Consider the following 24,435-nt stretch of genomic DNA (forward strand, 5'->3'; position numbering starts at 1 on the left):
CCACTGAGTGCAGAGTTTGACATGGGGCTTGACCTCAAGACCCTGAGATCATGACGTGACCTGAAATCAAAAGTCAGATGCTTAACCCACTGAGCCACCCAGGCGCCCCACTATGGTTTATCTATACTCTTTCTTCAAGGGGAATCTCAGGCTTAAAGAGGTTAAGTAACTTGCCTGAAGTCATATAGTTAAGTGGTAGAAATGAGACATAAACCAAAGGCTGTCTGACTTCAGAGCCCGTAACATTATGTTATATAAGTGCCATCTTCTTACTTCTATCTTCATCTCCAAAAGACATTAACATTTTAATTTTTAAACTAATCCTTGCCATATAAAAAAAGTTATAAATCTTTATAAATAAAACTTTCCTACTTCATACAAGTGTTTAAATTACTCTTATTGACCCTCTAAAGAAGCACAGTTTTATCTAAAGCATTTAGTGATCAGTAGGTCAGGAGACTCTTTGACCTCCGTTTCATACTATAGAGAATAAGGGACAAGAGTGTATTTATAATTTTAAAGATATCTGAGGATAAATAAGCTTAGATGGAAACAAAGGTGATAGGATACACAAAGGCGATAACATAGTTATTGCTCCTGTAGTTTTTAAAATAGCAATTTTTGGGGCACCTGGGTGTCTCAATTGGTTAAGCAGCTGCCTTCGGCTCAGGTCATGATCTTGGGGTCCTGGGATCAAGCCCCACATTGGGCTCTCTGCTCAGCAGGGCGTCTGCTTCTCCCTCTCCCCACCTCAACATTGCTCATGTACTCTCTCTCTCAAATAAAAATAAAATAGCTATACTTTTCTTTAAAATTTTATTTATTTATTTGAGAGAGAGAGAATGAGAGAGAAAGAGCATGAGGGGGGAAGCGTACAGAGGGAGAAGCCGACTCCCCGCTGAGCAGGGAGCCCGATGCGGGACTTGATCCTGGGACTCCAGGATCATGACCTGAGCTGAAGGCAGTTGCTTAACCAACTGAGCCACCCATGTGCCCCTAAAATAGCTATTCTTAATATAAAACATAAAAAGTTTTTTTCCCTTTATAATTAACTTTGTAATCACACCTAGAAGGCAAAAGAAACAACTCCGTTTAATGTCTATATACTGCTGGTGAGAGGGAAGATGGAAACCACGAGGAACTTTAAACTAGTACTATAAAAACAAACTAGCAATACTAAGTTCTTACAAACTGCAAGTAAAACCCTGAAGTTATTTTTTTATTTATTTAAATTCAATTAGCCAACGTATAGTACATCATTAGTTTTTGACGTAGTGTTCAACGATTCATTAGTTGCATATAACACCCAGTGCTCACATCATGTGCCCTCCTTAATGCCCATCACCCAGTTACCCCATACCCCCCACCTCTCTTCCGCAATCCTCAGTTTCTTTCCCAGAGTCAAGACTCTGTCATAAAACCCTGAAGTTATTAAGTGACTCAGAATAAGCTAGATATTCTACAGCAGTCCTTTCCATTTATTTGGGTAATAGAACCCCCTTTTCAAACAGATCTCATTTAGAAGCCCAACACACACTTCTTGATAAGTCTAATATTGAACAAGCTCTCCCCAAAATAATTTTGCTTTAAGAACTACAAAATACTTGGGGCGGGGAGCAAGATGGCGGAGGAGTAGGAGACGTGGATTTCGTCTGGTCCCAGGAATTCAGCTGGATAGGGATCAAACCATTCTGAACACCTACGAACTCAACAGAAGATCAAAGAAAAGAATAGCAACCACTCTCTGAACAGAAAAGCGACCACTTTCTAGAAGGTAGAACGTGCGGAGAAGTGAATCTGAGGCGATATTCAGGAAGACAGATGGCGGGGGAGGCGGGCTCCATCAGCCAGTGCCGGTAAGTGATAGAGCTGCAGAGCACAAAATCAGAACTTTTAGAAGTCGACTCCACTTAGGGACGTCGCTCCAGTGGCTAACTGGGGTGTGGAACCCTCGCTGGGACAATGTGGTCTCAGGACCCTCGGGGTCACAAAAAGACCAGGGGTGCCTGAGTGTGGCAGAGCTCCCGGGTGTCAGAGCAGGGAAGCCGGCTGCAGACACGGAACCGAGGAGTGGGCTCTCAGCTCGGGGTTGCCATAAACTGTGATTGGCGACATAGTTGGGCCACTGCTCCTCCAGCAGGAACCCAACAAGCGGCAGATCCAGGGAGACTCCCCTTGCTCCCCTAGGAGGAGCGGCGTGGGAGCGCACCGCAGGGGTCTGCTGGGTTTGGAGACTCCACACCAAGTCGTGTGCCAGAGATAGAAACGCTTGGTCACAGGCCGGGTGAGCACAGAGTGCGGCCGGAGACCAGGGAGAGGGAAGTGATTGACTGCTTTTCTCTGGGGGCGCAATGAGGGGTGGGGCCCCAAGTTCTTGGCTCCTCCATGGCGGAGACTGGGAGGCCACCATTTTCACTCTCGTCCTCCAAAGCTGTACGGAAAGGTGCAGGGAACAAAAGCTCCTGAGAGCAAACCGGAGCAGATTACTTAGCCCGGACCCGGCAAGGGCGGGGCAATTCCGCCTCCAGCAAAGACATTTGGGAACAACGACAATAGGCCCCTCCCCCAGAAGATCAGCCAGAACAGCCAGCCAAGACCAGTTTACCGATCAAAGAGAACAGCAGAACTTCAGCGCTAGGGGAACACTGCACATAGAATTCATGGCTTTTTTACCCTGATTCTTTAGTCTTTCAAAGTTAATTTTTTTCTTTTGAATTTTTCTTTTTCCCTTTTTCAACCAACATCTTATCAATCCCTTTCTTAAAAAAACTTTTTATTTTTCATTTTTAGAGTCATAGTCTATCCCTTCATAGTAGTCACCCTTATTTTTGATATACATTTATAAGTTGTTCTCTCTTTAAAATTCTGGGGTACAGTTTCTTCTAAGAGATCAAAATATACCCTAAATCTCTAGTGTACGGCTTTGTTCTAGTCTCCTGCCTGATCACATTCTCTCCTTTTTTTTAAATCCTCTTCTTTTTTCAACCAACTTCTTACCAATTCCTTTTATAAAATCTTTTATAATTTTCATCTTTACAGTCATATTCCATCCCTTCATCGTACTTACCCCTATTTTTGGACATACAAGGTTTTCTTTCTTTAAAATTTTGGGAGGCACTTTTTTCTAACAGACCAAAATACCCCCCAAATCTAGTGTGTGGCACTGATCTATGCACCAGCCTGATCATATCTGAACATATTCTGTTTCTTTGCTTTGTTTGTGTTTGTTTTTATCTTTTTCTATTCTTTTTTCTTTCTTTCCCTTTCTTTCCCCCCGGTTTCAGGTCTCTTCTGATTTGTTTAGTGTATATTTTCTGGGAACGTTGTTACCCTGTTAGCATTTTGGTCTCTCATTCATCTATTATCCTCTGGACATAATGACAAGACGGAAAAAAATCACTTCAACGCAAAGAACAAGAGGCAGTACCGACTGCCAGAGACCTAATCAATATGGACATTAGTAAGATGTCGGAACTAGAGTTCAGAATGATGATTTTAAAGATACTAGCTGGGTTTGAAAAAAGCATGGAAGTTATTAGAGAAACCCTTTCTGGAGAAATAAAAGAACTAAAATCTAACCAAGTTGAAATCAAAAAGGCTATTAGTGAGGTGCAATAAAAAATAGAGGCTCTAACTGCTAGGATAAAGGAGGCAGAAGAGAGAATTAGTGATATAGAAGACCAAATGATGGAAAATAAAGAAGTTGAGAAAAAGAGAGAGAAACAACTACTGGATCAAGAGGGCAGAATTCGAGAGATAAGCAATACCGTAAGAAGAAATGACATTAGAATAATTGGGATCCCAGAAGAGAGAGAGGGGAAGAAGGTATACTAGAGCAAATTATAGCAGAGAACTTCCCTAGTGTGAGGAAGGAAACAGGCATCAAAATCCAGGAGGCACAGAGAACCCCTCTCAAAATCAATAAAAACAGGTCAACACCCCAACATCTGATAGTAAAAGTTATGAGTCTCAGAGACAAAGAGAAAATCCTGAAAGCAGCTCAGGAGAAGAGATATGTAACCTACAATGGTAGAAACATTAGACTGGCAACAGACCTATCCACAGAGACCTGGCAGGCCAGAAAGGACTGGCAAGATATCTTCAGAGCACTAAACGAGAAAAATATGCAGCCAAGAATATTATATCCAGCTAGGCTGTCATTGAAAATAGAAGGAGAGATAAAAAGCTTCCAGGACAAACAAAAACTAAAGGAATTTGCAAACACAAAGCCAGCGCTACAAGAAATATCGAAAGGGGTCCTCTAAGCAAAGAGAGAGCCTAAAAGCAACATAGACCAGAAAGGAACACAGACAATATACAGTCACAGTCACCTTACAGGCAATACCATGGCACTAAATTCATATCTTTCAATAGTTACCCTGAATGTAAATGGGCTAAATGCCCCACTCTAAAGACACAGGCTACCAGATTGTTTAAAAAACAAGACCCATCAAATGCTGTCTGCAAGAGACTCATTTTAGACCCAAAGACACCCCCAGACTGAAAGTGAGGAGGTGGAAAACCAATTACCATGCTAATGGACACCAAAAGAAAGCTGGGGTGGTAATCCTTATACCAGACAAATTAGATTTTAAACCAAAGACTGTAATAAGAGATGAGGAAGGACACTGTATCCTACTTAAAGGGTCTATCCAACAAGAAGATCTAACAATTGTAAATATCTATGCCCCTAACGTGGGAGCAGCCAATTATATAAGCCAATCAATAACAAAAGCAAAGAAACACATTGACAACAATACAATAATAGTGGGGGACTTTAACACCCCCCTCACTGAAGTGGACAGATCATCTAAGCAAAAGATCAACAAGGAAATAAAGACTTTAAATGACATACTGGACCAAAAGGACTTCACAGACATATTCAGAACATTCCATCCCAAAGCAACAGAATACACATTCTTCTCTAGTGCCCATGGAACATTCTCCAGAATAGATCACATCCTAGGTCACAAATCAGGTCTCAACTGGTACCAAAAGACTGGGATCATTCCCTGCATATTTTCAGACCACTAGAACTTAATCACAAGAGGAAAGTCGGAAAGAACTCAAATACATGGAGGCTAAAGAGCATCCTACTAAAGAATGAATGGGTCAACCAGGAAAATAAAGAAGAATTAAAAAAAACTCATGGAAACCAATGAAAATGAAAACACAACTGTTCAAAATCTTTGGGATGCAGCGAAGGCAGTCCTAAGAGGAAAGTATATAGCAATACAAGCCTTTCTCAAGAAACAAGAAAGCTCTCAAATACACAACCTAACCCCTACACTTGAAGGAGCTGGAGAAAGAACAGCAAATAAAGCCTAAACCCAGCAGGAGAAGAGAAATAATCAAGATCAGAGCAGAAATCACTGGAATAGAAACCAAAAGAACAGTAGAACAGATCAACGAAACTAGGAGCTGGTTCTTTGAAAGAATTAACAAGATTGATAAACCCCTGGCCAGACTTATCAAAAAGAAAAATGATCCAAATAAACAAAATCATGAATGAAAGAGGAGAGATCACAACCAATACCAAAGAAATACAAACAATTCTAAGAACATATTATGAGCAACTCTATGCCAGCAAATTAGATAATCTGGAAGAAATGGATGCTTTCCTTACAGATGTATCAACTACCAAAACTGAACCAGGAAGAAATAGAAAACCTGAACAGACCCATAACCACTAAGGAAACTGAAGTAGTTATCAAAAATCTCCCAACAAACAAAAGCCCAGGGCCAGATGGCTTCCCAGGGGAATTCTACCAAACATTTAAATAAGAATTAATACCTATTCTCCTGAAACTGTTCCAAAAAATAGAAATGGAAGGAAAACTTCCAAACTCATTTTATGAGGCCACTATTACCTTGGTCCCCAAATCAGACAAAGACCCCATCAAAAAGGAGAATTACAGACCAATATCCTTGATGAACATGGATGCAAAAATTCTCACCAAAATACTAGGCAATAGGATCCAACAGTACATTAAAAGGATTATTCACCACAACCAAGTGGGATTTATCCCACTGGGCTGCAAGGTTGGTTCAACTTCTGCAAATAAATCAATGTGATACAATACATTAATAAAAGAAAGAACAAGAACCATATGATCCTCTCAATAGAGGCAGAAAAAACATCTGACAAAGTACAGCATCATTTCTTGATCAAAACTCTTCAGAGTACAGGGATAGAGGGTATATACTTAATATCATAAAAGCCATCTATGAAAAACCCACAGTGAATATCATTCTCAATGGGGAAAAACTGAGAGCTTCACCCTAAGGTCAGGAACACGGCAGGGATGTCCACTATCACCACTGCTATTCAATATAGTATTAGAAGTCCTAGCCATAGCAATCAGACAACAAAAAGAAATAAAAGGCATCCTAATCAGCAAATAAGAAGTCAAACTCTCACTCTTTGCAGATGATATATACTTTATGTGGAAAATCCAAAAGACTCCACCCCAAAACTGCTAGAACTCACGCAGGAATTCATTAAAGTGTCAGCATATAAAATCAATGCACAGAGATCAGTGGCATTCCTATACACCAACAACAAGACAGAAGAGAGAGAAATTAAGGAGTCGATACCATTTATAATTGCACCCAAAACCATAAGATACCTAGGAATAAATGTAACCAAAGAGGCAAAGGATCTGTACTCAGAAAACTATTAAATACTCATGAAAGAAATTGAGGAAGACACAAAGAAATGGAAAAACGTTCCATGCTCATGGATTGGAAGAACAAATATTGTGAAGATGTCAATGCTACCTAGAGCAATCTACACAGTCAATGCAATCCCCATCAAAATACCATCCACTTTTTTCAAAGAAATGGAACAAATCCTAAAATTTGTATGGAACCAGAAGAGACCACGAATAGCCAGAGGAATGTTGAAAAAGAAAAGCAAAGCTGGCAGCATCACAATTCCGGACTTCCAGCTCTATTACAAAGCTGTCATGATCAAGACAGTATGGTAGTGGCACAAAAACAGACACATAGATCAATGGAACAGAATCGAGAGCCCAGAAATGGACCCTCAATTCTATGGTCAACTCATCTTTGACAAAGCAGGAAAAAATGTCCAATGGAAAAAAGACACTCTCTTCAACAAATGGTGTTGGGAAAATTGGACAGCCACATGCTGAAGAATGAAATTGGACCATTTCCTTACACCACACACAAAAATAGACTCAAAATGGGTGAAAGACCTAAATGTGAGACAGGAGTCCATCAAAATCCTAAAGGAGAACACAGGCAGCAACCTCTTCGACCTCAGCCGCAGCAACTTCTTCCTAGAAACATCGTCAAAGGCAAGGGAAGCAAGGGCAAAAATGAACTATTGGGACCTCATCAAGATAAAAAGCTTTTGCACAGCGAAAGAAACTGTCAACAAAACCAAAAGACAACCGACAGAATGGGAGAAGATATTTGCAAATGACATATCAAATAAAGGGCTAGTATCCAAAATCTATAAAGAACTTCTTAAACTCAACACCCAAAGAACAAATGATCCAATCAAGAAATGGGCAGAAGACTTGAACAGACATTTCTGCAAAGAAGACATCCATTTCTTGATTGGATCATTTGTCTGCACTGCCCAAAGCAATCTACACATTTAATGCAATCCCTATCAAAATACCAACAGCATTTTTCACAGAACTAGAACAAACAATCCTAAAATTTGTATGGAACCACAAAAGACCCCCAGTAGCCAAAGCATCTTGAGAAAGAAAAGCAAAGCTGGAGGCACCACAATTCCAGACTTCAAGTTAATTTTACAAAGCTGTAGTAATCAAAAAGTATGGTACTGGCACAAAAACAAGACACACAGATCAGAAGAGAGAACCCAGAAATGAACCATTGACTATATGGTCAATTAATCTTTGACAAAGCAGGAAAGAATATGCAATGTGAAAAGGACAGTCTCTTTAACAAACGGTGTTGGGAAAACTGGACAGCACCATGCAAATAAATGAAACTGGACCACTTCCTTACACCACACACAAAAAGGATAAAAGACCCAAGTTTGAAACCTGAAAACATAAAAATCCTAGAAGAGAACACAGGCAGTAACCTCTTTAACATAGGCCATAGCAACTTTTTTCTAGATAGGTCTTTGGAGGCAAGGGAAACAAAAGAAAAATAAACTATTGGGACTACATCAAAATTAAAAGCTTCTGCACAGTGAAGGAAACAATAAACAAAACTAAAGGCAACCTATGGAATGGGAGGAGATATTTGCAAATGATGTATCTGATGAAGGGAAAAAAAAAACTGATTCAAAGGAATACATGCACCCCTATGTTTATAGCAGCATTATTTACAATAGCCAAGATACGGAAGCAGCCCAAATATTTAATGACTGATAAATGGATAAAGAAGATGTGGTCTATGTGTACACACACACACACACACACACACACACACACACACACACACACACACGGGAATATTATTGAGCCCTAAGGAAGAATGAAATCTTGCCATTTGCAATGACATGGATGAAGGTAGAAAGTATAATGCTAAGCAAAATAAATCAGAGAAAGACAAATACCAAATGATTTCACTCATATGTGGAATTTAAGAAAGAAAACAAATAGGAAAAGGAAAAAAAAATGAGAGAGACAAAGCAAGAAACAGACTCTTAATTACAGAGAACAATCTAATGGTTACCAGAGGGGATGGGGGAGCTGGGATGGGTTCCATAGGTGATGTGCATTAAGGAGTGCACTTGCCATGATAAGCACCAGGTGATATATGGAACTGTTCAGTCACTATATTGTACACATGAAACTACAGCACTGTATGTTAACTGGAATTAAAGTCAAAACATAAAAAAAAGAAATACTGGAAATTCCCTTCTAGAAATATGGTAGCTGGACATTTGAAACCCTCTTACTATCAAGTACTTGAAAATATAGGATAAAATACTAAAGGCATCAGTACAAATACATAGCTACATAGCTGAATTTGCAGGAAAGTGCGAGATCCTCAAGGACTGAAAATGAAGTAGTAGTAATGAATGCAGAGCATTAAGTGGTCACTAAAACCAATGGTTACCCTGAATCTGAATCTGTTTTGGCAGAAACTTAGACCCTCAGAATTTAAGGACATCACATGGAGGGAAACAGAGTCAAGTCTTTGGTCTCACACAAATTAGAGGTGGGGCAGAGTATACCCCGAGGAAACAAACCCAGAAACCCTAAAGGGAAATAAATATCTTTAGTTACAATACAGTCCCAAATCAACCAAACAATAACAAAAACCTACCCTGTAAAGGAAATAACAAGTACATCTGACTCTGGCTTTGGGTCAAGGGGGAAAAACATCTCTCCTGAGAATTTGTCATCATAAGCTGGTCCTCAAAGTAGGTTAGGGTACAAATTTACACTAGCCTGATGGTCCAAAAAACATCCAGCCAATAAACTGAGAAATGTCTGGAGTTGGAAAATTCCTAGACTTCTGGCAGATTTAAACATGAACCGTTTCTAAAGAAACAAACCCTCACCTCAAGCTTCACCTCAAGCTTCTTCGACTTCCCACAGTCCTAATAAGAATGAGTTTACAATATCAGAAAAACATGAAGAATCTAGGCACCATTAACAATAAAGAGAATTACCCCTCCCCTCCATTCAGATGTAGCAGTATGTTTAATGTGTTTCAAGAAATAAGTAACAAGACATGAATATAGAATAACAGATTATAAAGAGAACTAGAACGTCTAGGAATTGAAAAAAATAATTACCGAAATAAAAAACTTAATGGATGGGTTAACCACAGTAGGCAACAGCTGAACAGACAAACAGTGATGTGGAAGGAAATCCTGAAGAAATCACACATAATAAATCACAGAAAGACAAAAAGATGAAATTAGAAGGGCAGGTTAAGTGTTCCACACAAAGAGCTAATGGGGGTTAGAGAATATAGAGTGGGGAAGAAGCAATATTCAAAGGTAACAGATGAAATTTTTTTAAAATAAAAAAAAAAACCAAAAAACAAAACCCTCACTAATCCTTAGATTCAGAAAGCACAATGAATTCCAAGTAGGACAAGTACATGGTAAAACTCTAGGACGTCAGCAATAAAAAGGAGATATTAAAAACAGCAAGAAGAAAAGATTTCCTACAAAAGAATAACGATGAGACTGAATGACTTCTTATCCAGCAGCCATGGAAACAGGACAATGAACTAACATCTCAGGGAGATCAAAACAACCGTCTAGGATTATATTCCTAGCATAACTGTTTTTTAAGAACAAGGGCAAAAAATAAAGACATTAACAGAAACTGAAGGAATTTCTAAAGGATATATTTTATAGGAGGAAAGAAAATGATCCCAGAAGAGAGTTCTCAGATACAACAAAGAATGGGAAGCAAAGAAATCACTAAACATGATGGTAAATCAAAACAAGTATGGACCATATAGAACAATAAGTGTCTAACTGTCCAATTAAAAAAGACAATGACAACATTAGCCCAAATCACATAAATTGAGTATATTAGTGTATGTAGGGGGTGTGATCAGCAGTGCTGTTGAAGATAGTGTTATAAAGTTCTTGTATTATTCAAGATGAAGATAAAAGTTCTGATTAACTTTAGATTTCAAGTTATGATGCCCATTCAAGTTCCAAGTAATCACTGGAAATATAAACAGATGTAACTTCCACATAAGTAGAGGGTAGACAGGAAGTTGGGAGGTTGGGGTGAGAGAGGACAAGCTCAAGCTATCCAAAAGGAAGCAAAATGTTAAACAAGGAAGCACAGAAAAATGAGACAAACAGCATAAATTAAGATGGTATAAAATAATAAGTAACAATAAATGTAAATTGACCAAATTTGCAGTTTTAAAGAAAAAGTCATACCAGATAAATACCATATCACACGAGGCAGGGACAGTTCTATTAATATCAGACAAAACAGATTTTAAGGAAAAAAAAATTAGGAAAATGAGGATCATCATGTAATAAAACATCAAACTATATTAAAAAACTAAATCTGACAGACCTACATGGAGAAACTGTCAAAGCCACCATTACAGTGGAGGAGTTTAACAGGCCTGTGTCATTAATCCATACAGGGTAGACCAAACTTGGTATCAGGTACATGTAAAGAAACCTCCAAGCAATCACAGAGACATGGGTAAGTAAGAACAATCTCAGCAGTACTGTTTGCACTGGCAAAAAAAGAGACACAGTAAAAATGTCTATAGGTGGACAAAGAGATAAACTGTGGTATATTCGACCAGTTACTTGGATTAAAAATCTCTCATGGTTGGAGGCGAGCAGCAAAAAAGTACATACCATCTGTCATCTATGTAAGCTAAAATATACACAAAATGAGAGTATCTATATTGCATATAGATATATATACATGTAAACTATGAGGAAAATGGAGACTCACAGGGGGCTTTTGGTATAGTGGAATATTCTATTTTTTTAATACCTATGTAGTAGTACATGGTTACTCATCACATTATTCTTGACATCTTTTTCAAGGTATCAAATGTTTCACAAAAACTTTTTCTTAAATAAGAAGAAATTCTGCTCACAACTCTTCACTGGCAAATTTCCTTCCCACTTTGAGAAGACGACATTGTTGTGGTACACAGTGCAGCACTGTATGCATTAAAGATCACAATAACCAAGTAAGAGGTAATTGTAAGGTTAAAATAAGTTCATGCTGTTACACGGGCCCCTGGGTGGCTCAGTCGGTAAGCGTCTGCCTTCGGCTCAGGTCATGGTCCCGGGTCCTGGGATTGAGCCCCTCGTTGGGCTCCCTGCTCCGCGGGGCGTCTGCCTTTCCTTCTCCCTTTGTCCCCCCACCTCATGTGCTCACTCTAATGGATAAATAATATCTTTACAAAAAATCTTAAAAAAAGTTCATGCTGTTACAAACTCACACTAACAAACTGATGCTGGTATATAAAACAGATCAAAGAGGAGCCAGTGAATTGAAGACAGATGAGAGGGTCAAAGGGTTCAGCATCCCCTGGCCTTGCCTACTTAGAAAAAGTAACAAACATAAAACACTAAGGGAAGAAAAAGGTTTAACTTAAAATCTAGAAAACCTGGCAGAAATCACATGTGTATGTATTCTGCTACTAAAACCTTTTTTTTTAAGATTTTATTTATTTATTCATGAGAGACAGAGAGAGAGAGAGAGAGAGAAAGAGGCAGAGGGAGAAGCAGGCTCCCAAGGAGAAGGGAGCCCGATGTGGGACCCGATCCCAGGACCCTGGGATCATGACCTGAGCCGAAGGCAGACGCTTAACAACTGAGCCACCCAGGCGCCCTACTAAAACATTTCTTAATGACTGTAAGTACTAACCAACTATTTCTTACCTACTGTTGGGTTATTATTTACATACTGAGAGAGCAGATCTTCGTCAGCTTGTTCATGCTTTTCATCAGAAGCCAAGTCTTTCTTAGAGAAGCTGTTGTTCTTTTTTAAAAGAGCTGTTTTACTTTCAGGTTGATCTGAAACTGGAATTTCCACTGGCTGGTAGTTAGCATGGATATATGGCTCTTCAGGAAGCATATAACCTTTACTAAAACACTCTAGCAACCACTTTGCTCCCACTGCATGAGGCCTACAAAAATAGTACATAATTATATATTAGTTTAAACCATAAAGACCATCATCTCACTTGCCATGCAGGTTCCATAATTGCATGGATATGCAATTTTAAGAAAAATCATTACAGAGTAAAAATTGCTTTAAATTAAAAACCAACAAAACCTGTGGGCCGATTTATCCCAAAACTGCTTCAATTCATCATCATAATCTCCCACAATAACATGAGTTACATCTTCATTGAGCTGATTAAAACGAACTCCACCTCCACTGTTAATAAGCCTTCTCAGTTTATCTAGCTTTCTGCCACTAAAACCGCAAAGATAGATCTGCAAAGAAAGAAAATATTTACTTTAGATTAATGCATTTAAGATGGTTTGTTTCTCAACAGAAACACATTAAAAATACATATCTAAATGCATTGTGTGTAAATAAGACAGCTCTGTGTACATTTAAAATATATTAAGAATCGAGTATATTCTGAAATTGATTTTTTTTAACAATTCTGACATTTTTTTAAAAAAGATTTTTTAAATTCATTTGAGGGAGAGCGGGAACGAGGAGAGCAGGAGCTGGGGAGAGGATCAGAGGGACGGGGAGAAGCAGACTCCCTGCTGAGCAGGGAGCCCAACATGGGGCTCAATCCCAGGACCCCGGGATCATGACCTGAGCCAAAGGCAGATGCTTACCTCACTGAGCCACCCAGGCGCCCCAATAATTCTGAAATTTTTATTTTTTATTACTTCTTCACAGTCCCATAGCATTATTATCCACAGTAGACACCTGGTAAGTACTGTGAGGCTTTAATAAAATAGAAGCTAGAATTCAGTTATCTTCTGGATACTAGTGCATAGCCATGTCTAAAATGCAGGTAGCTTCTTAAATTCTAAAGATCTTACTACTTGTAAATTTAAATTATAGAAACAAACTAGAGTTTACATATCTGAACTCAGAAAACTTGGGTTTAAATTTTGGTTCAGAGGCCACTAATTAACTACATGACCATGATAAGTTACTTAGGCTCTTTAAACCAATTTTCTTACCTATAAATTGAGATACCTTTTACACAGGTGATTACACAAAAAAATTTAAGTCGAGCTGAGGACAGTGCTTTGAAGATAATACACGTGCAATAATTTATTTTTAACTATCAGTATGCATGTATTTAAACTAATTTAATAAATATAAAAAGCCTCCCATCTGTATTTTACATTTTAAAAAAATTTCTTAAGAATGGCAAATCCAGGGATGCCTGGGTGGTTCAGTTGGTTAAGTGTCTGCCTTCGGCTCAGATCATGATCTGAGTCCTGGGATCAAATCCCACGTCGGGCTCCTTGGTTGGCAGGGAAACTGCTTCTCCCTCTGCCTGCCGCTCCCCCTGCTTGTGCGTGCTCTCTCTGTCTGGCAAATAAATAAATAAAATCTTAAAAAAAAAAAAAGAAAAAAAGAATGGCAAATCTATTCCTAACTGCATTTATATCCCAAACTAAATAACCTCTATTATTATAAGATACTGTAACAAAAATCAGGAATCATAAATAACTAAAAGTCAGGGGCATCTAGGTGGTACACTTGGTTAGGCGTCTAACTCTTGGTTTTGTCTCAGGTCATGATCTCAGGGTACTGGGATTGAGCTCCATGTTAGGCTCCGTGCACAGCACAGAGTCGGCTTGAGATCCTTTCTCCTTCCCCCTCTGCCCCTCCCTCTTGCGCTGTCTCTCTCTCTCTAAAATAAATAAATCTTAAAAAAACAACTAAAAGTCATATCCATAATTAGTAGAGTCTAGGATAAAAGATTATATAAGACACTTTCTGTTCTGCCAATAAATTGATGTTTTACCAACTAATATATAGCCCATTCACTCTAAAAGTAGAAATATATTAAATAAGTATTCAGCTCTAGGAGATCTATAGCATATGATGTTTCCATCAAGGCACTTATAAGATAGTTTATTCATACACTAAAAAATTAAGTAGCCTAAGAAACATTAAACAAAGTCTCTTAGGTCTAATGGTTAGGAACACAGGATTTGGAGTAGATGGCTGTCTACTTAATGTCTGTGTGAATCTGAACAAGAATTTTAATCCACTAAGCCTCAGCCTCAGGGTAATAACCATTTTAGAGTTATTTGTGGGAATTAAATGAGAATATATACAACATATTAACAATATATATGAATTGATTACCACAGTCTAGGATATTAGAAACACTTAAAAAATGACAGTTATGGACAGATGTGGCCTAATGTTTGCATCTACTTAGCTAGAGTGAAGGGTTTATATGGATAAGGAACAAGCCCAACTCTGAGGGGTCTTCAAAGTCAGGCTAGGAAGTACTGATGTACATTATCACTGCATGTATTACATAATAAAGACATACCCGACAACCATCTAATAAATCTTCAGGTGCTTGAAATGCACTGACATCCAGATTTTCTAGATTTTCAAGTGTAGGCTCCACTTTACTATTAAGAACTGAATTACACATCGATTCATTTATGCAACTTGCACTGATGTTGGAAATATGGCTGACATCTGAAAGAGTACGACCTACATATCAAACAAAGATGTAGAAATTTATGGAGATAAAATTATGATTACCTATTTTCCTACAGCTTAATTTTTCTTATACACTAAGGGCTGTGAATAATTTCCAAAATAAGCTTCAAATGTTTTTACTGAAATCTTGGTGGCCAGTTTTGAGAAGGGAAAATGAAACTAAGGTTCATATTTTAGTCAAATAAAAACATACTTAATACATTTTAATAGTGGCTTGCTTCCATTAAAAATCTGAAGTTGCTGGCTGTAGGGTCCAGGAAAGAAAAAAGTGTAACATCTGCTAAATTGCCAACATGGCACCTACGAAATAGAAATGGTTTTCAATTTTATATGAATACAGATGGTCTATAGTAATTGTAGCAAACTAATAAAAATGTATTACATTTGCCCACCAGTCAAGCTTGGAAAAATTCTTTTAAGTCTCTATTAGTATTCTTGATTTCTTTAATCATCTTTTGCAGTAAATCACCGTATGAAAGAAAATATACATCTGTTATAAAAAGAAATATCTAGAGTTCTGGACTGATCTTCATACAATTTAGTTATTACACAATTATGCCTGGAAGCATAGCAAGAAAGGATAAATTCCCTACTATATCTCACTGATCCGATTTACAAATCAATTCTTACAAAGAAAGCGGCGTTAAAAACGACTGTTTACTTTAATCCCACTGAACTTACTATCAACTGTGTTGATCCGGCCAGTAGGAGTTGAAGTATCAGGCACAGTCTTTGTTTCTGGTCTAGGTTCTGTCTTGTATATGGATTCGTCCTGACAAAAACCTTTGTCAACACTGTCAAAAAACCACTGTGTGGTCACACAGTGTACATTCCATCTCTTGGCACATTCGTATTTCTGACCTATCATGTTCATTAGGAAATAGAGAGAAATGTAAACCATTAAAATCCATCTCTGTAGAAATATTTGAAGTATGATAGGTTATGGAAAAAAACTCACCTCAACAAAATGAGTTACCAGTAATTATTCTTATACAAACTATGCTGTATAGTGTATGTAAGGGGGTTTATCTCTTAAAATTGTGGAATTTATGTGGAATTCCTTTAAACCAGTTTCTTAATCTGTAACATGGGAATAACTCACAGAATTATGTGGCTTTAGTAAGACTGCATAAAACAACTGTGAAGATTGTAAATGTCTGCAATATAAAAAATACCAGCTTTGAACAGACTACTCTAATGTCAATAGGATTTGACTTGAAGTCCAAATAGACAGGCATATTATAAGAAATAAATCTTTTTATTGCCTTAAAACAACTTTTAACACAATGTATTTAGAAACAGTGTCATAGAGAAACTGAGGTAAATACATAGTAAACATTAACATGAAAAGGATGTTTTTGGACATTTTTGAGAGCTAAGAGATGAACTGCCTTCAGATCCAGAGATTCAATAAGTTACCAACTCTACTCACAATTATAATATCATAATTGGCCATATGCAAAGTTCTGACTTAAGGACAGAACTAATTAATTTTAGTTTTTCCCCCCTAATTTTGTTATCTAGGTAGCTTAATAAAACACAGTATAAGGAAATAACAAAAACATCAACAAAATTCTTCTCTCATCAGTTTGTATATATTTTAAGGGTATTGGTAAAGAAAAAAAATCTTCCAAAACAGGTATAAAGGTTACAAGACACCAAAATTAAACACAATTTTAAGGAATTATTCTTATTGATAATGTATTTTTCTTTTAACTGCCTCATTTCTGCAAGATGTATCTTCAAGTTACAACTTGTAGTTCATCCAATAAAGCTGATTCATTCAATTAATAACTAAGTCAAGCTTTTAAAATTTATCATTAGAAAGAAATGTAATTTAACTACATCTATTAGACTTTTTGTTATTCATCCAAATTTCTTGTTTCATAAGTATTTGGTAACTATGTAAGAAACCTTTTCTTTAAAAAAAAAAAAATAAAAATAAAAATCAAACAATAAAAACCACTGGAAATTGAAAAAAAATTTTTTCTATGATCTGGATAAACCTGGACAGTCATGTAATTTTTCTAGATTATGAACCAAACTATCTTTGTAAGAATTTAGGGGGGAAAAATACCAGATTTATTAACACATCAAAAGCAAAAGCTATTCTGTAAAGATCTTAAAATGTTAAATACTAGGGAAAATTGTGCATTTTTTCCATTTGGGAAACATAGTTTTACCTTTTGGTTCTTGCACAATGAGGTGTGTACATTCATTCATTTTCAGCTGTCCCATGTATTGACCTCCATGCTTAACTGTGAGTTGCTGAACTGCCTTCCTGTCTAAGCTACACAAGCCAGTCACACAGATTATGCAACCAAGAAAAATAGGACACTTGAAGTCTTCCATGTTTACATCAGTATACCTAGCTATTTTTCTGGGGAAAATAAGTAACAAGGAAAAAATTAACATATTAATATACCAGAAGGTTTAAAATTTACCAGAAGAATAATGACAGACAACAGAAATCACTAATGCTTTCCTCATTTTTTAGAAAAGGGGCACTGACACTCAAAAGTACACTAACTGCTCATCTAGTTCAACCATGTCACTAGTAAAAGGTAGTATTTCAGACAGAGTTTCTCAAATAAAACTGTTTTAAGGGTTAACTCTTTGAGTTCATGCTGGTCAAAGTGGTGTATTTTCCAAAATTTTAAGTGTGAATTTACTTAAAAACTCAAATGGTTGCCTATTAGAAAAATGGACTTTCTACCCTTCCATTATACTATATAAATAATAAGCAATGATTTTTGGCAGAATACCAACAAAAATATTCTTTTTCCATGTAAGACAGATGTGCTAGGAATGAAGGTACCAACGTGGAGACAGGTTTAGGATGTGCTGGTGTTGATAGGAAGACTGGAAAAATGCCCATTTCTAAGGTCCACAAGGGCAGGGATGCTATCCTGATTTGCTCAGTATGCATGTCTAATGCCTACCTCAGGCCAGGTTCATAAAATGAACTTGATTAACATTTACTGAATGACCACATCTTGGTTAATGGCTGACATGTTTACATTTAACTTTACATTGACACCTTTGAGAGGGAATAGGACTATCAAAATGGTTAATTTACTCTCCATCTTAGCACAGTAGTGGAAGGATAATGCAACTTAAGAGCTACAGTTGCCGCAGTGATCTTCTCAACTATTTTACAAGAATTTACCGCTGAAAGCAATTTCTACTATCAAAGCATTTCTTACCTTGTAGCTAATATTAAATCAATAGCCTTATCTACCTATCAAATTATACCTTGATAAGAGCTTGCAGATTGTGCTTATTTTCAGTGAAGAGTAATAACCCCATCTTTTGTCCCTGAATAACAAATCCCAAGAGGACAACATAAAACTTCCCCTGTAATAACCCACAATATGCCAAAATGATTGAAAGTATTTTTTTTTCAAATCTAGACAACACATAAATGTCTTTCTTACTTCTCTTGTGACTTTTCCCAGAGTGTTTGAATCCAAGAAGGAAGCAAAATAGGTTTCTTTAGGTTTGCAGCAACTAAATATTTTTTGCTGCCAACTTCTCCTGCAATAAGGTGAGTTACTGATATATTAAGGTCTCTATATACACGTCCACCCATCATTTGTACATATTTATGAACTTCTTCCTGTAAACCCAAAGGAAAAAACATCAATACTAAAGCAAACAATATCTCTTCCATTTTTTAATACAAAAACTCAAATATCTTTTAAGATATTTGTTGTTGTTAGCTTGAAGGCACAAATGTTTCTCACTACTATAAAGTTAAATAATTGCTTTTTGGATAAAATATGAATTATAAATTTAAAAATAATTACTTTCATATATTATTTCCTATAGTTGTTTCTTCCAACTCCATGAATTTATTAACCTGTTGCTTCTAGAATATATTTAATATACTGTGCATATATATTAAAAATATAAATTATATACATTATATATAAAAATATGTATTTTATCTCTTAGAAAGCATTATTGAAGCATTTCTTGCCTCTTAGCAAATGTTAAATCCACAGCCCATTCTACCTATCATTTTTTTAAAATAATTTTTTTTTAAAGATTTTATTAGAGAGAGAGAGAGAGAGAGGGAGGGAGTGTGGGCACAAGTGGGGGGAGAGGGAGAAGAAAACTCCCTGCTGAGCTCAGAGCCCAACGACCCCAGGACACTGAGATCACGACCTGATCCGAAGTGAGAAGCTTAACCAACTGAGCCACCCAGGCACCCCAACATTTTTTTAAAAAAGATTAACCATCTATAGTGGAAAAATGTGACTCAAACTAACTCATCAATTGCATAGGGGAAAAAGGGGAGTTTTCTTTCAAGTAGTCAGTTCTCAATAAAACAGATTCCATTATATTCATTAAAATAGAAAAGATATAAATTGGTGTATACAGACTTTAAGTCATGAACAAGTACAAGGTCTTTCAAAGTGTCTCCTATGCAGCGAAAGATGAAGTGTGGAGGTAAATATATTGATCATGATATTCCTCTCAGCACCTACCCTTTTATCTTTTTCCAGGCTTGTACAAGATACAGTTACATCAGACATAACCATATTATAAACTGGATGTTCAGCTCTTGGGACGCATCGCTGGTGGTGCAAACAAAATATGACTACTTGAGGGCCAACAATTCTGCAGCCAAGCTACAAAAAAAGGGAAAAGTTTAGTATGTAGGAAAAGACCTCCTGCTTATAAAATTACATTTTGTAATATTTAGCAATTCTTTTTTTAAGATTTTATTTATTTGACAGAGAAGGAGAGGGAGAGAGAGAGAGAGCGCAAGCAGGGAGAGCGTCAGGTAGAGAGGGCAGGGAGAAGCAGGCTCCCCACTGAGCAGGGATCCCAATGTGGGGCTCGATCCCAGCACCCTGGGATCATGACCTGAGCCAAAGGTAAGACGCTTAACCGACTGAGCCAGCCAGGCGCCTCAATATTTATCAATTCTTTACAGAAGCTGATGACCACTGCAGAAAAATCACTAAATTGTTATAAGAAAAAATAAGGACCATTATATAATTTCTCAGAGACACTACACATTAACACACATGCAAATCAAACAATGCAGTCTATCAAAAGAAATAAGCTTCAAGAGCCACATTCAGTCACAACTGCCACCAAATTTTAATATCTGAAACAAACACAGTCTTAATGATAGGGTATAGGAATAAGTCTTTTGCTCTAATTGGGAAAATCCATATATACTTTTTAAATGAAGTATCCAGTGAACCAAGCAGTTTAAAAGTTTAAGAGCCTAATTAACCCCTTCTAAAATATCTATTCTTCACACAAACACACAAAAATCCTAGGCAGTTTCTACACTTGTGTTTTAAATACTTTGTCTTCAACTCAATGTCTTTCCAAGTATTTCTCAAAGATATTATGGGTTATTAAAAAATATGACCTTTTATTTTTATTGATAGCTGAGTTAAGAAAAGTTGACAGTTTTGCTCAACATCAGCACATTCAGGCCAGATCTAGAAAGCGTATGGTTGCCAAAGTCACGAAGACATGACTGATTTAAAGATTTACATGGTAAATAATTATTGTTATCTTTTTGTTCAGTCATAGGAAAATTTGAGTTTTTAATGCTATTGATTCTGACAAGGAGTGTTATTTCCAAAAGGAGGGTAAGACCAACAATGCTTTTGGCAAAGGTGGGCACAGACCTTCCATAAATTGTGCAGATACTGCATCTACCTATTCTTCTATGTTTTCTTCTCCTTCAAACAAGAATCACTTCTTTGTAATCTGGATGGAATTACAGCCAGTTTACTTTTATTTCAATGCTTCTCTCTTGTCCAGACACCAAAGAAGTAATGAGTCAGTAGACTCTGGAATCAACAAAAAGAAATAAGATGCCTCATTGGTATATTAGCAACACTCATCCCCAAAATGCTTCCTTTAGGCAAATGTTTCAGACCCTCTCTACAAGGTACAGGTACAAAAATTCTGCGTCCAAGAGCACATAGGAAAGACAATAAATAACCAGCGTTATGTTGAGATGTTTTCCAACTCTCTACTGAAACACTTGCAATCAAATTGAGTTTAAGTACGGCAGAACTCCGTCACTAAAATGTTTCATTACTATTCCATTCACTTAAGCTAAGTGAAGTTAAATCTCCTGAAATATAAAAATTATATATAACAAAAGCCTAGCATAACGTGATTAGCCTTTAAAAATATAATTCTGGTCTCCCAAAACCAAAAGATTCCTCTATATTCATAATCTGTATAATACTTCATGGTCAGTAAAGAACTTATGTCCACTAAAGCAAAAACAAAACAAAAATCAGACCACAGAAGGAACACATGAAAAGTTAGCAAACCTTTTTGAGGTGATCAAAGACAACGCCACTAAAAGGGTCACAGATATAAAGTGACCTATCATTTTCCTTTATCTTCAATGCTTCTTCTTCTGTAATAATCTGAAGATATTCTTCTGATTGGAACTCTTTTATTGACTGAAAGAAAAAAAATGAAAGAACGCACCTAAAATTTTTCACCTGTAATTAAGTCTTATGAACTCTATCTTCAAAAATCCATCCCAATCCAATCTTTTCCATTGAAAGCTACCATTATCTCTCACCCAGACCTCCGCAGAAGTCTACAAAGTGGTTCCTTTTCCTTTCCTTGCCCTAAATCTATTCTCCCTACAGCAACTAGTAATCTCTTTAATGATACAAATCAGGTCATGAGTCTGGCCCCTGCCTATCTCCCCACTCCTACCTTCTACCTCTCATCTCCCCTGCTTACTATTCTCTAGCCACTCCTACTTTCTTGGTAGGCCTGGAACAAGCCAAGCATGAACTCACTAGAGGATCCACTCTTGTTCCCACTATGTGAAATATTCTCCCAGTCTTTACCTGACTTGATCCCTCACTTCAATCAGATTTGCTCAAATGAAAAAGGAAAAGTTAAGAGTCCTTACCACAGCCCTTAAAGCCCTTTACATTTACACTAATGTTGGATAGGCACTCCAAATACTTTCTCAGGGGTCTGTGTATGGCTGTTCTGTCTGAAAGCTTCTTCCCCAGACACCTACATGGCTAACCATCTCACCTCCTTCAAGTGTACTCAATTATCTTCTCCATAAAGCCTTCATCAATCACACTCTACTTAAGATTGTAACCTTCCCTTCTCCCCCAACAAACATCCTCTAGAACTCCTTAACCTATTTTGCTCTTTTCTCTTCCCATAGCACATAGCACCCTACAACATATTACAGTTTACTCATTTATCCTGTCTGATTTAGGTCTAGGTCCTCCTGCTAAAATAGAATGTAAACTCTGAGAAAGTATGGATCTTTGCCTGCTGTGCTCACTGATGTATCCCAAGTACTACAACAGTGCTTAACAGGTCATGACACTCAGTAATTATTTGCTGAATGAACTTCAAAGAAAAACCTGCTACAACAGTGCTTCTTAAACTTTAATATACACAGGAATTACACTGAGAATCTTGTTAAAATGCAGATTCTAACTGATCAGTCTGAGTTGGGCCCAAGGTTCTGCATTTCCAACTCTACTGATGGGGTCTGTAAGTAGCAAGGATCTATGACACCCCCACATCTTCCCACATTACACTGTGCACAGTAAAACATACTGTGTACTACCAAAAAATGAAGTGTAACCAGAAATTTGAGACTCAAATTTCTTCAACATACAAAGGTCTGCTCTGGTTAGTAGACATAGAAAGCAATGTAATTTTCAAGAATGGCAAGTCTGCTACTTTCAATAAAAATGTCATAATAGGACGCCTGGGTGGCTCAGTCACTTAAGTGTCTGCCTTTGGCTCAGGTCATGATCTCAGGGTCCTGGGATTGAGCCCCACATCAGGCTCTCTTCTCCATGGGGAGCCTACTTCTCCCTCTGCCTGCCGCTCCCCCTGCTTGTGCTCTCTCCTATCACTCTCTGTCAAATAAATAAAATCTTAAAAAAAGTAATAGATTTCATGTTCCCCGAAATAATCATATATTTACATCAATCCAAAAATATGTAACACATCTATATTAATGTACACTACAATAAAACTAGTACGAAAATAAATTATTAAAACATAGAAAGTCCCAACAAATCATAAACACTAAAAACGAGAAAATGAATTCACAGCATCAAACAAGGCATTTTCAACTATTCTTACCTCAAGAGCTTTAAAAAAGCATTCGGAATTGTCTGAAGACTTTAAAAACTTCACAAGAAACGGTTCCTTATCATTTCTGGACATTTTTGAACTGTCAAAATAAAGGAACCATTAACAAGGACAAAAACACATCATGTATGAAGTTAAATGTTAAAATCAGGTATTTTTCCGTGCAGACAATGCCCAAAGATAGCCATTCTGGCCTTGCCCGTGAATTCGTTCATTAGTTTCTAAGAAACAATGGAATGTGGGCAAAGTCAAGGAAAAACATGACAACACCAATCCTTGCAAATCAGAGAACGAAATTAATGTCCCTAAACTGACCACGTTCAGGGCCTTTGTTATGAGGCTCTGGACCCCTAAGCCAATGGGCATTCAATTGCACTTAGCTAAAGGATACACAGAATGAAACTGTCCAGGGCCCTTGACGTTTGTTCACCCCTCAGTAAACGGACTTTAATAGAGAAATGGAAGCCGGTTAGCAAGGTCATGCCCCCAGAGGCCGAAAGCTCTTGCTTGCCAGCTGCCACAGAAAGGCCGGGCTCTCGGTCCAACCGCAGCCACGTCCTCTCCGGCGTCAAAGTCCCAGTCGTCGGTCCGAGGGCCAGTTACACGGGCGGGAAACAAGGGCCCCGAAGGCCGGGGGAGGTGTCGCCACCCCCCAACCGGGGTGGGGAGGGAGTTGGGTCCTCTCTCCGTGTCTCGCTCACCTCGGTGGAGCCTGGGGGGGTCTTTGGGAGGCGAGTGGAGGGGCGCGCGGCCTGCAGGACCGTGGCTGGGGTCGGGCGCCAGCCCGGCGCACCTCCGCCGCAGCCGGCGGCGCCCCCGACCCGAAGCAAACGCCGAACCCGGAAATTGCCGAGGCGGAGAACCGACTTTCGCGCCAACCGCGCGGACGCGCCCGCCTCTTCCTGCGGAAGTGACGCCATCCGCAGCGTCGGGAGGAGGGCCGAGATGTCAAAGGTGGTGCTGGTGGCGGTGAGAGCGGCGTCACTGCCAGCTAGCTTAGGGGTTACCGGGGTTTAGGGCTTTGAAGTGGGTGCCTGGGTTCCGCTGGGAGTTGGCCAAGGGCTCACGGCTCAGGGGATGGGGCAGCAGGCCAGGAGTACCTTAGAGGAGGTCCTAACACATCGAAAAGTAAAGCCCCCGGGGAAAATTA

The 24,435-nt window shown here is 38.1% G+C and overlaps 1 protein-coding gene across 3 annotated transcripts in view; it reads right to left on the reverse strand.

Moving 5' to 3' along the window:
* TOPBP1 (DNA topoisomerase II binding protein 1) overlaps nt 1–24,142 on the reverse strand; it is a 78,739-nt gene extending 54,597 nt beyond the window's left edge. The window contains exons 1-10 of one of the 3 annotated variants that reach the window (XM_035727250.1): nt 23,987–24,142; nt 23,277–23,367; nt 21,464–21,598; nt 19,637–19,780; nt 18,581–18,762; nt 17,327–17,523; nt 15,825–16,004; nt 14,965–15,119; nt 12,750–12,913; nt 12,353–12,600 (exon numbers count right to left, since the gene is read on the reverse strand). In XM_035727250.1, the coding sequence (XP_035583143.1) occupies nt 12,353–12,600; nt 12,750–12,913; nt 14,965–15,119; nt 15,825–16,004; nt 17,327–17,523; nt 18,581–18,762; nt 19,637–19,780; nt 21,464–21,598; nt 23,277–23,360 (1,489 nt within the window). In that variant the 5' untranslated portion in view covers nt 23,361–23,367; nt 23,987–24,142. Of the gene's footprint in view, nt 1–12,352; nt 12,601–12,749; nt 12,914–14,964; nt 15,135–15,824; nt 16,005–17,326; nt 17,524–18,580; nt 18,763–19,636; nt 19,781–20,803; nt 20,969–21,463; nt 21,601–23,276; nt 23,368–23,986 lie in introns of those variants that run through there. The other 2 variants (XM_035727249.1, XM_035727251.1) reach the window with 2 other exon arrangements.
* Nucleotides 24,143–24,435: the final 293 nt, after the last annotated feature.

The sequence above is a fragment of the Zalophus californianus genome, chromosome 1 (assembly GCF_009762305.2).
Source record: "Zalophus californianus isolate mZalCal1 chromosome 1, mZalCal1.pri.v2, whole genome shotgun sequence".
In the NCBI taxonomy this organism is placed as follows: domain Eukaryota; kingdom Metazoa; phylum Chordata; class Mammalia; order Carnivora; family Otariidae; genus Zalophus; species Zalophus californianus.